We start from the raw sequence: 12,828 nt of genomic DNA on the forward strand, positions 1-12,828 counted from the left end.
TTTAGGCACTAAAAGCACAGCGTGGATGCTTTCAAGAATAATACCACTAACGTGTATTAATATAATTTAAGAACAAGGCTTTGTGGAGTCCACACAAATATTTGTTTTTCTCATACTTGAGTAGAGTTTTTTATTCCTCTTCATACTGTAGCTTTACTGCTTTGGTACTGTACAAACATTTTTAAATACTTAAATAGTTTTTTCCCAACATGTTATTATGGCTATTTTGACTTTTTACTCCATTACATCTAAGACCAAATATCTGTTCTTTCTACTCCACTACATTTCTAATCCAAGTTGTTTTATACTCTACAATTAAGATTCTTTACACGTTTCACAATAGAACACTTTTATTTCTCATGAAAACATATGAATAGCGAGACAGGAATCACAACCAATCAACACAAGCAGGTGTAACATCCATGGCCTTATTTAAGACCTCGGTCCACATCACGTTGTTCTCCACAGCTTCTCTGTTCGCCGTCCGTGTGGAGAAGCAGCATGAGCTTCGCCCTCAGCCTACAGGATCAAGACATAAAATAGATTGTGTATAACGTCTTCTGCTTTTGTGACTCAGCTTGCAAAAAACACATTTTTAACAGAAAGCTCCTGTACAAGCAAGTTGGAGATGCTTGCCTTTTTAAAAATTGGATTAATTAGTTGACTAGTTGCGGGTTGACAACGTAGACAACAAGTCAACCACTGTTCTTACAGAATTAGTAGAGTATAACATACAATACTGTATGTCTTTGATATGAGCTATTATACAGACCATGAGACAATGGTTGCCTGCACTCCTACTACATACAATGTGGAAAAAACCTGAGGAAGTCAGTTCTCTTTGTATTCATTGTTTTGAGTATTTTGTGCTTATTTTGTCTATTTGTGGTCTTTGGGTCTGTCTGTAATCGTTTAAATAAATGCATAGTAAGAAATTAGTTCAAAGAGAGGCTCCTTGGGGTCCTACACCTCTGCTGGGTGCAAACAATAGGTAATGCATCCAAGACTGGGTAAAATGTGTGTAGTTACCACTGAAACACTTCAAATGACCTGAAAAGCCAAGTGCGTGTTTCCTCATCAGCTTTGCTACAGCAGCAGAACAACAACAAAACCGCGTCCCTGAAATGTAGATTAATAAACTGTGGTAATAACGAGACTATTTTAATAAACCTGCTCTGTGTGTGTGTGTGTGAAACAAAAATGACTACTTCTCTTTGAACATCATTGCTTTTTTACTTCTCTTTGTGGTCATTTTCCATCATTTAATGTCATTATTGAAATGATGGTCATTTGGGCTTTTTTGGCCACCACAGACTGTTACAGTCTTTAACTTACACTTTCATTCATTTAGAATTGCAAACACCTGCATTAATGGTTCTTGTTTGGTAATAGCAGATCAATTTAACCCACTAATTCCAGCCAACCAAAATGAGGGATTGACTAACAACGGTATAACAGGGGTAAATTAACATCATTTGTGATGCTCAAAAAACTGGAACTTAATTCTAACCTCTTTCTAACCAAGAAGCGTCTTAATTCGTTGTAGTGAATCTCTTCTCCTAAACAGCCGTGGAATTTGCCCTGTTTGTCCCCACAGTCCTGGTCTTTGTTGTCCTTGTTGTCTTCTTCAATCAGATACATCATAACAATTGTCTCCAGGAAGCTGAGCAGCATCAGTCCAAAAACCCCAACGCAGTAGACCACTAGGTTGAAAGGACAGCATACAGAAATTAGAGTGGAGCAATGACTGTTAAATGAGTCAGTATTATTTTTCACCATAGTTTCGTTCAGAATAAGCTGCATCACAGTGACAGCAACCAGCACAGTGACCTTAAAGCTCAGCTTTTCGCCCCCACGCTCTGAGATCAGGAAGGAGGACAAGTCCAGACAGGGAACATAAAATTGACTATATAGAGCGCTGACTGTCTCTTCATGGTGATCTGTAAAATTACCTTCACAGGATTGTTGACTTAAACATTTAACAATGTATGAAATAAGAAGCATATTGAACATTGTCTACATATTTTTGATAGAAGTGAAGTCAAGACTTCAATTCAAACCTGTTAGACCTTTCCACAGCCAGCACTGATCTGATATTAGATCTGCTGGAACATAACAGCGTGCCCAAGTTTTAACCATCTATCTAAAAGTGTGATGCTCAAACTTTATTTGATAATATTCTTACTTCAATATTCCATCCACTATCTGCACTGCAGTAGGTCCACTGGCAGCAAAGCCATAATAATAATAATAATAATAATAATAATGAGCACAACTGTTTTAACAGTAGGCACAGTGACTCTTTAATTTCTCCAAACCTCTGGTCATTGTAGCCACATAACTCCATCTTTGTCTCCACCTATATATAAATAAATACTTACAGTGTAAACAACAGCACTTTTGTTAAAGCCAAAGTTATTGACTGTTTCATTTGTGACGTCCACACCGATGAACAACCACTCAAACTGGGTCCTTGATGAAAGTTGATTTGCTCAACTTGGACAGGAGAAATACCTTTAAGCAGGTTCATGAAGCCGACAGGAATGTATGCTCTTCAATTTTTAGTGGTTGTGTATGTTTGTGGGCCAAAAATCTATAACCCAGAAATACTTTCATACGCAAATATACTGCGTTTACATGCACTTAAGAAACCTGGTTACTGAAAATCCACGTAAACATGCAGCAGAAGAGTAACCTGACTTCTCCACCTCACACTTGACGTGGCATTGGCCCATTAACAATCTCTCCTTTTGTTCATTCTTGTTTTTGTTCATTCTTTCGCCTTTTGTTATGCGCATGCACATCTGGTTATCTGGCACACCCTTTGACAGAAATCGATCTGGCAAAACTGGGTTTCCCTCATCCCCTTCCCCAATTTTGGGGAAGAGAAAAGACGGGGATCTTTTAGGAGCACAACGTGTTCCCGGCCCACCAGAGGGAATGACAAATTTGAAGGTGAGCTTGCAGATCTGAATGTCGAAGGGGAACTGGTAAACATTGGTCATGCAGGTGCTGACTAACACCTGGTCGTTGGTAACTCCAACTTACCCTCATGTGTAATGGTGAGATATGGAGCGGGGCGGGGGGGCTTTGTCCTTCTCTGTCCTGTATGAGAATAGACACATGCATATACAGTATGCTGTAAATGTCACAATCCTTCTGCTTTCACATCTCTATACCATCAAATGTACAATAGGCACAACTCCCCCTTTCACTGATAAACCCACAGTGCCAGTCAGGTTGGGGTCAGATCTATAAATATTAGAACAGTGGCACAGTTTATACAGTTTCATTACCTTAAATATGTGTTTTACAAAATATTGAACCCAAGATGCTGTACTTTCTGGCTTTCATGGGGACACCAGTACAGTAAAATTGGTACAAAAATGCATCACACTTACATCTCTTCAATAGTGATATCAGGTTTCCACATTACTTCAATAGGAACACTCACAAAATCAATGCCACAAAATTCATTAGGATCCCAACTAATGTATTCATTCTGCCAAAGCTACAGAGGGAAACAGGGGGAAATGCTTTTTAATAAAGCCGAACAGAATGAGAGATGGGAATTTATTCAATAAAAGAGGTCTTTCTGTGAGAGAACTCACCTTGAAAATCCAAACGTAAGGAATAAATGTCTGATCCTTTTCTTTCTACAAACAAAGGAATGTGTTTAAAAGCCTCTATACTGTCATAATAAGGAAAGAATGTTATAAGAAGTTCGTAAACATCAGAGTTTCCATGAAACAACTGGTCAAAAAGAAGCATTTATGAACTGGATAAATTTTAGATTAGGTCCACACATGAAAATGTTGGAAAAACAACAGTGGAGCTCTTTACCTATGTGGATTCACAGACATTACAGTGAACAGAAACAATTCATTGTTGATTATAGTCTCTAAAATCATCAAAAGTGGATCCCTGAAAAAAAGGGGGTGAGCTACACGTGCCTTCTCGCTCAGTCCTACATTTTACAAAAAGCAAGAAAAGCAAACTCACCTTTCGACAGTCTGGGAAGGTTTCACAAATTTAAAATCCACCACTAAGAATACATTTTATTCTGTGAGATTAATACCTTTTGGATTGCAGGGGGAAATGTTTTTTATTGTTCTTGTTGCAGCTTCACAGGTCGCCACTGGGAGGAACTCACTACAAGGCTTAATCATTTATCAATCCCGCTCACAGATATTTGGAGTAAAATGCAGTGGTTGTTGTCACATTAAAGCCATAATGGGATAGAAGTACAGTTCATGTGTGTGACCACTAAATGTTTTTTCAGTGTTAGCATTTGTACTCTCCTCTTACTGTACACAGATCTGCTACTGTATGTTCCACCAAACGCACGTAGAAACAATAAAAATCAGTACCAATTAGCGGTGACTATAAAAAAAACAACATTGAGACCGCCCCCTTGCTAAAAAAAAACAAAAAAAAAGGTCAGAAGAATGCTGCTGAGGTCTGTGGATTTTGCAGAACAATAAAAAAAATCTTTACCTGTGAAGAAGAGCAGAATGGAAAAGCCAACAATCATCATGACTGCTGAAATCCAAAGTCTGTGAGAGGTGTGTGCAATAAATCTGCATCCTCATTCTCTCTGTACTCGGCAGAAATAATACCTCACACTTACTGTATCCTCAAGGGGGGCTGGGCAAATTCTATGACAAACCTTTACCCCGGCCCCCCTTGAGGATACTGTAACTTATTCGAGCCACCTCTGTAGTGCTGTGCAAAGTCATTGTCATCAGCAGCTAGTGCCCTCACTCATAGATGGACATTTATTCATTTCAGACAGGCAGGAAAAAACATTAACACAGCAGACATGAACAACTTTAGAGTGCAACAAGTACGCTAACACTGGCATAGTTAATTATTGGAAATATTTAGTGGATTCCAGATTGTTTGTACTGCATATAAATTGCATATTAATCTACCACAGAAAAAAATGTATGTATGTACTGTATGGTCGGCATTAAAGCACTTCTTAATTTCGCATCCATTGTGGTTGTAAATTGTGAACAGTGTGTTAATGTCCAAATACATGTGGGCCTAACTGAGTTTTTATGGTAAAGTTGAGGTCACCAAAAAAAAGCCTGTGTTGACCTAGTTACCCTGTAATGAGTGGAGGCTTCACTATCTACTGAATCAAAAACTTAAAAATCACTTAAAAAGCACTAGAATTTAAAGATCTTATTTCCTACTCCAGCATTGTGGAGCTACACTCCACAAACAGCTGGTGCTTCAGGTTTGAACACAGATTACAAATAGCTTTGCCTCCAAGTTAAATACACATATACAAGCAGAGGTGTGAAGTTGCAATTCATTGTGCTACGAACAACAAAGAGAACTATACTCTGTCTCAATCATATGTGTTATTATTTGTCTCTATGTTTCTTCTGCTTTTTTCCAAGTGTAAAACATACAGAATAAAAACACACTGCAAGCTGTGATGTAAAAAATGTAGAAAACATTGTTGATTTTTTTTGTCACTCTGGTCCAGTAACCGGCCTTCCCTTCGTCTTTCCTGCTGCCGAGGAAAAGGTTCAGTGCTTTCAATGCCTCTCTCATCTCACCGGAGAGCTTTTTAAGGTCATGGGAGTCCTCCGTGAGCTCGCTGCTGCTACCCTGCAAAATGATGTTGAAGGCTTGTTAATTGTATGATCTGAAACCAGCCGATCAACGGTTAGAAACGGAAAAGATCAATTTTGTGATTGTAGTTGAACTAGTCCTTAAAGGCGTAACACAATCCCGACCTTCGAGATTTCAGCTGCCTTTTCATCAGAAGTCACATCACACATCCACCGAGTCAATCGCTTCTCCTCTGGACGGACAAGTTGGACACAAAACAGGGTTATAGCGTAATAAAAAACAAATGCAGCACCAGCATGTGATCAAAAATAAAATTTAAGTTAAGTAAATTTTGCCAACTTTTGCCAACTTTTGTCAGCGGTGAAAATGCTTAATTTTAGTGCTGTAAGTGTGGCCTGTCAGTTATTGAACCAAAGGGAAATATAGTAACTGATTCCTGTTGAATAAATAACTGAGCTTTTTTTTCTTTCAGAACAATAAATGTCAGCTTAGACTCTTGTCTTAATTTTACTAACTTCGCTCAATAACTTGCTTTGCGTTTGATGCGTGCTGCAGTATTTCCTTCATTTTGGGGTGAAAAAAACTACAGCAAGTTTTAGTAAAACATGCAGTAGTTGTTGTAGTGGTAACTTTACACTCAAACTTATTAGGAAATTTAAATTTACTTATTGCAACAGGCTGTAAGTGTCTTCTTCCACTTTTGGACACCACCACATTAATTAATTTTTAGTAATTCCAACCTGACTGTTGTAAACTTGGTTTGCCCTGCTTTTTACCGCACACACTCAGGCTCTGGTCTCTGTCTCCCTCAGTGTCTTCTGGTGCGAAGTCTTTATCGATGAGATACTTCACCACGATAGTCTCCAGGAGGCTGACCATCATCAGAGCAAATATCCCAATGCAGTAGACCGCTGAGGGGAGAAGACATCTTCATTACACGACATTATACAGACGTGTTTGTTTCACAGAGGAGGACATGTCTCACTTTGATGATCCGTTTCTCCTGATGCCATCATCAAAAAATGAATTGAACTAATACTTTGCATAGCAGGGGGGAATGGGACCACAAACATACAGGACCACAAGTAGTGTGTGAAATACTTTGGACACTATGGTCCTTTGTTTCCTCTCTGCAAAGACTGCTACTTTTTACTGTCTCACTTCAGCTGCTGATTCATCACAAGTCACTGTACGGTTGGTTTTAGATATTTTCATCCAGCTGAAAGCAGCACACTGCTGAAAATCCACCTTCAAAGAGCTGCTAGTGTGGTTGTAGACTCTCCTTTACCTATAAGTGGAATCTGGTTTGACGACGAAGGCAGAATTTCATTCAGAATAAGCTGCATCACAGTCACAGCAAGCAGCACAGTGATCTTGAAGCTCAGCTTCTCGCCCCCGCTGTCTGAGATCAGGAAGGAGGACAAGTCCAGACACAAGAAGAAGAGGACAGGGAGTATGAAGTTGACAATGTAGAGGACAGGCCTCCTCTTCATGTTGATCTGTAAAATAATGTCTAAGTGTCAGTAGTTGATCTTCATACCTCTGCTCTTGTGAAAGTCCTAAGTGGAAAAGTAAAGGTAGAAAAGAGTGAAAAGAAGAAAATAAACAGATGATTATTTAGAGGACAGAGGAATACAAATAAGAATTTGAGGAAAAAGGAAGAACAGTGGGAAAGAATGAAAAGAAAAAATACATAGTGTCCAAAATATCTGAATGACAGCTTTAAAGTTTTTAATGAAAGAGGCACAACATTTCCTCCTGAAATGTAAAGAAAGAAATACAGCTGACCGTGCAAAATGAACAAACACAAAAAAAAAAAATTTATTGATTCTTAACACCTGAAAATCTCTTGTTTGCTGATCTCCAGTGGCCTAAATGGTTGGATCAATAAACCTTTAATTACGTCCATTATTGTGTAGATATCAAGTGTGTCTCCTAAAATAGCACCACACCACAATGGTAAATACTATAATGGTTCGTAGCACTTAACAAATGTAAATCTAGTCATGATTCATATGCTAATATATTTTTTCAGTTGTAGAAAAGTGCCCAATAATGGAGTTCATGAGGGGGAAACTCCCACAGAGACAGAAGTACAAATACTCTGGTGCTCAGACAGCTTCAAAGGATAAGACACATCTCTTTTAACCTTTAGGTGGAGATTCAGGTGCAACAATACACACTTCAGGTCCAATTAAAGCTACAGAATGGAACTTTTGTAAAAGTTTTTAAGAATAAAAAAATATTTTGTTATTATTGTAAAATATGCTCCACAACTTATCTTATTGTGGAAAGAGGCTTTTGGTCTAAAGTTGTGAAATTTTAACTTTATTCAAACAATGTAAATATTAACCTGGCTATAGTGCCAGTACAGCAGTGAGTCACTGAGATGACTCTTTACCTGCTTTCAAGACATGTTCTTGAATTAAAAAACCTTTGTTGTACTTTCAGATTCCTTTCTCCTGTGTACTTACCCACCAGGATTATAGGTACTTTTACATGTTTTTTGGTATTAAAGCACACACGCCATCATAGACATTTGACCTGTCACAGTAGGAAAAGCATAGGTTGAGCAATGGTTCAGGTCTCTTTATGTGTCACAGTAAGTAAAAATTGTGACTTTGAGCCAGAATGCAGAATATCTGAAGGTGAAACTGAAGCTTTAACCGCAAATGGAATACTGTCATTATTCATTTTTAATTTTTAACACAAACATTTTCTTTGTTGTTCTCTTGCTCACTGAACACGACATCCAGAGGTGGCACAATCTGGACACCCAACCACAGGGGGCAGTGGTACACTGATTTTCAGCCTGATGTTGGGTCGCTCTTTAAAAGAATGGGCATGAAGATTTAGCACTGATGTGCCAACATCAGAAGGGTTAAGGCGGGAAAGTGCTCTGCAAAGTTTGCTGGAGTCATATAAAACTGCAGGACTTTCACTGAGTTAAATCAATGTTATAGTAAGACACCTTCCTCTGTTTCTGTTACTCACCTGTTACAAAGTTTACACAGTTAAAAAATGATTACGTCTGACTTTGACTTTCAGAAGGAGTTCACATTGTATGGGAGACATGTATCTCATTTATATTTTGGGATGTTTCATAGCGGAATCATTTGTTTGCAGGTGATACTTACAGTGTAAAGAATCACGTCTTGCTCCATATTAAATACAATTACAGTTTTGCTGGTGACTGTCATGTTAATGAACAGCCATTCATACTGGGTCCGCATCACCTCTCGAGACCACCTTGTGACCTCTGCAGAGCTGGCTTTGTGAACGAGATGTATTTCTCCAACTGAATTAAAGATAAAAATGGGAGATTAAATAAGAGATTATACCACAGTACATGTGGTATTATCTTTGTGTGTGTGTGTGTGTGTGTGTGTGTGTGTGTGTGTGTGGGTCACTCACCTGAGTGAACAACAGATTTGAAAGAGAGCGTGCAGCTCTGGATGTCAAAGGGGAATTTGTAAACATGCATCCTACAGGTGCTGACTAACACCTGGTCGTTTTGAACAAGTACATGACCAGTACTGTTGATTATGAGAAGTGGACTTGGTGGAGCTTTGTCCTTTTCTATCCTGTATGATAACAGACAGAGATACTGTGCATAAAATAAGCTAAAAAGAGAGAGTGTCTTGAGAACATTTCTGTTGTCATTTGCTTCATATGTATTAATTATTACACTGAACTGAAAATTGATCATGTGGAGCAACAGGGAAATTGTTTGTTGGAAACAAACACAAAACCAAATTTCCATGATGTCTTATACACTGTTGTTCACTGTTTGATGTTTAACTTTTTAAATAGAAGAAATCAGTATCAGGCGGTTGAATATTTTTTCGCATTATACTGTACTTACATCTCCTCAATAGTTAGATCTGGTCTCCACAACACTTCGATAGGAATAGATACACTTTTAATACCACAGAAATCATCGGGATTCCAGTAAATATATTCATTCTTCCAGACCTACAGTGAAAAACAAACAGGAAGTCAAGAAAGATAATATGAAATGAGCAGAACAGAATTGTGAAAGTGGGGGAAAAGGAAATTGGTGTTGCAGTAGTTAGATAGCAAACCGAGCAACTTTAAAACTCACCAAAAAGATCCAAACATAAGGTATGAATATCTGGTCAATCTCTCTCTGCAAACAAGCAAAGGATTAGCTGTGATTTTCTTTTTTTTTTCCAGGCAGAGGATATGGCAGCACAAAATTATCAAAATGTTAGATCACGTAAAAACATTTAGTAAGATCTGAACTATTTTTATACCAATGAACAAACAGCCTTCATTTACAACGTCAAATCTCAAACAGAAAACATTGCCAACCAAAAACCAAAAATGCACAAATTTTGAATCTCATTCTACAAACAGCTACTCAACATATTCTAAATCATTCATCCGACTATTATCTTATCCTTATTAGCTTATCCTGGTCTCCAGTCTATCTCAGGGCCAACACAGAGAGACACACTAAGGCAGACAACAACACACACGGGCAATTTGGAGTCATTATTTAACGTAACATGCATGTCTTTGGACTGTGGGAGGAAACCTCTGCAAGCACAGGGAGAACACGAAAACTCCACACAGAAAGGCCACAAACTGAAGTGTGCCAGACGATGAAGTATTCTCCATCGGTCAGTCTTTCCATCCAAATCATAATGAAACAAACATTATGCACCAAAGAATCTAAACAGTTCTTAACACACTGAAAATTCTTATTCAGAAATCTTGTGGTATCTGCTAATATCTTTTAATCACCAAGTTTTTAATGATTAAGTTTTATATTTTCAAGCTAGCTCAATTTAAAATTTCTAGTTTTTCTTATCAGAACGCACAGACAAATCAAATATAGCTGCTATAGATTTAACTACCTAACTTGTTAATAAACCAACAAATTTAAACTAATCGAACTAAGACAATATTTGTACAACAAAGTGTAGTGGACAATTGTTTTTTTAATGAAGACAACATTTATCTGTGTCAGAAATTGCATTGTGTTGACACCATAAAATTTCACACGAGATTAGTGAAAATATTGGTGGAGACAGCGTAGCAACACGTTGACATTAGGTTAGGCTAGTCACTAATGCCAGGGCCAAAACCATTTTAAATAAGTGAAATAGTTGTTAAAAATTTATTGGGAACAAATTGACTTGGTTTGAGTGACAGAGGATGTTTTAAAGACAGACATAATACAGTGGGTGAGTTTACATGTGTTTTCTACCACTAACGTCAGTTCATAACTGCTATTAACATATAGAAAAAACTGTTCTTTATTAATGAGCACAGTGCCAGTCCCAGATTACGCTGACGTCTCAACGACTACAAATGATAAAGCTTAAGCCACTTACCACATCGAGTATGGCGTACAACACGACCTCCAGGGTCACAACTGTGGTGTGTGTGTGATCTTTGACAGGCCGGGTCATGGAGAACAGGCCATTGTCTTTGGTCAAGTTTAGGTAGTTTAAAACATCCTGATAACTGCACGTGCTATCTGAGGCGTCTGCAGCTAAAAACACCGAGACACATTCATTAGTAGTTATCCCCAAAATAGAAATAGGCTTATTTACATGATTTAATCTGAATTTCAGAGCACCTGCTGTAGGGTTGTCTAGTTAGAGTAGATTGAAAAACATCTGTTGGTGTTCGGGTATGAAAGTCGACAATGTTTGCACAGCACTGATGTGAGGAGGTAAACGGGTTCGTGGTTTCGGAGCCATATACATCAAAGGGAGCTGCTCATTTAAGCTGCCATTTGTGAAAGTTTTGGAGAGAAGCTTGCAGTTTTAACCAGTTTTAATCCTCTGGAAAGATGAGATACTTTCTGTCTGAACGAGTTTCATGAATTTTTTAACAATCTTTCCATTTATTACCACAACCACGGTGTAATACCAACTCATCTTCTTGACCACAAAATAGTTTTCATTACCTTAAGTGTTCTCTCTCAATTTCACAGCCAGCAAATGCATGCTGACGAAATCATGGCAGGCAGCACTTAGCGCCGAGTCGGGAAACCTGAACCAGCAATGTTTCCCCTGTGTTTCCCTCTTTAACAATCATGAAAACAACAAGAAGCTCACATTTTCACGATTAGCTCTAAGAATACAAATAGTTTTGAGCCTATTTGTTCATTTTTTGGTGTCTAGGATTTCGCAAAACTTTGAAGGTGGATAGAATTTCTTTTGTGATGTTCACAACATGAAGCACTGAAAAGGTCAACAGCTGCAACTCTTCTCAGAGGCACAATATTGTTCAACAAAATACTCTTCAGTAGTCACAAACGTACCTGTGAGGGCCAGGAGACAGAAGAAGCCGACAAGCATCATGAGTGCAGTGACAGTGAGGATCCAGCCTGTGAGAGGTGCAAACAGCCAATGTACATCCCTGACCACACTGAGCTGTGTGGAAACATTGCGTTGCAATATCAAAATCACTTCCTCACATTGGAAGAGGGCTGGACAAATTGACTAACAATCTTTTATTTTTATCTCGTCAATCAGCTGTGAAATGCAAGAAACACACTGTGGGAATCGTTCTAACACAATGTGTGTAGCAAACCACAAACATCAGCTTTTTTCACAAATGTATGTACAGTACAGCATTACACACGTTGATTTAATTACAGTTGATGAAATTGCCATGTTTGCCCATCGATCTCTACCCAGCTTCCATATACGGAAAAGCAAAATCTGAAATCGCACGTTTATTATCTCTTATTTACAAAAGCACCGCAAACCTCCGCTGTCGAGCTCTCAACAACACTCCATCAATCACACTGTTATGGTTAAGTGTTTAGACAGAAGCCACTTTGAATAAAATGCAAAGTAACAACTCATTTATAAGGAAAAACATTATCTGGTTTGATGAGTTTAGACCTTTTAGCACAGTCCTGCCTTTAATCATACAGTCAGTCATACATCAATCACATTCCTCTTACTAATTGCTAAACTGTCTGTTGGCTGTTGGAGTGTTTTTTTTAGATATCTGCCTCTTTTTGTTGTTTGCATTTTACGTTGTAGAAGAAAAGATGCTACATGGTGCATGAGAGTTGAGACCGAAGGGCAACAAATCACCTTGCAGTACATTAGGTTACTTTATTTCTTTTTTTTTCCACCAACATCATTGTCTTCTCCTGCAATAGAAACCTCTGTCATTTATTAATATGAGCAGCTTTGCACAAAACCAAATGTTCTCATAATTTCAAATAATGACATTTTTTTTATG

At 38.2% G+C, this 12,828-nt stretch overlaps 1 protein-coding gene across 1 annotated transcript; it reads right to left on the bottom strand.

Annotated features, from left to right (window-relative positions):
• Positions 1–3,005: 3,005 nt before the first annotated feature.
• Positions 3,006–12,001, bottom strand: LOC137106077 (5-hydroxytryptamine receptor 3A-like). Its single transcript, XM_067489091.1, has 10 exons — positions 11,891–12,001; positions 10,953–11,113; positions 9,695–9,739; positions 9,455–9,564; positions 9,004–9,173; positions 8,727–8,887; positions 6,878–7,088; positions 6,330–6,500; positions 5,754–5,893; positions 3,006–5,625 (listed from the first exon to the last, which is right to left on the bottom strand). The coding sequence occupies exons 1-10, from the start codon at positions 11,928–11,930 to the stop codon at positions 5,386–5,388; spliced, it is 1,449 nt and encodes a 482-aa protein (XP_067345192.1). The 5' UTR covers positions 11,931–12,001; the 3' UTR covers positions 3,006–5,385.
• Positions 12,002–12,828: the final 827 nt, after the last annotated feature.

The sequence above is a fragment of the Channa argus genome, chromosome 20, assembly GCF_033026475.1.
Source record: "Channa argus isolate prfri chromosome 20, Channa argus male v1.0, whole genome shotgun sequence".
NCBI classification, from domain to species: domain Eukaryota; kingdom Metazoa; phylum Chordata; class Actinopteri; order Anabantiformes; family Channidae; genus Channa; species Channa argus.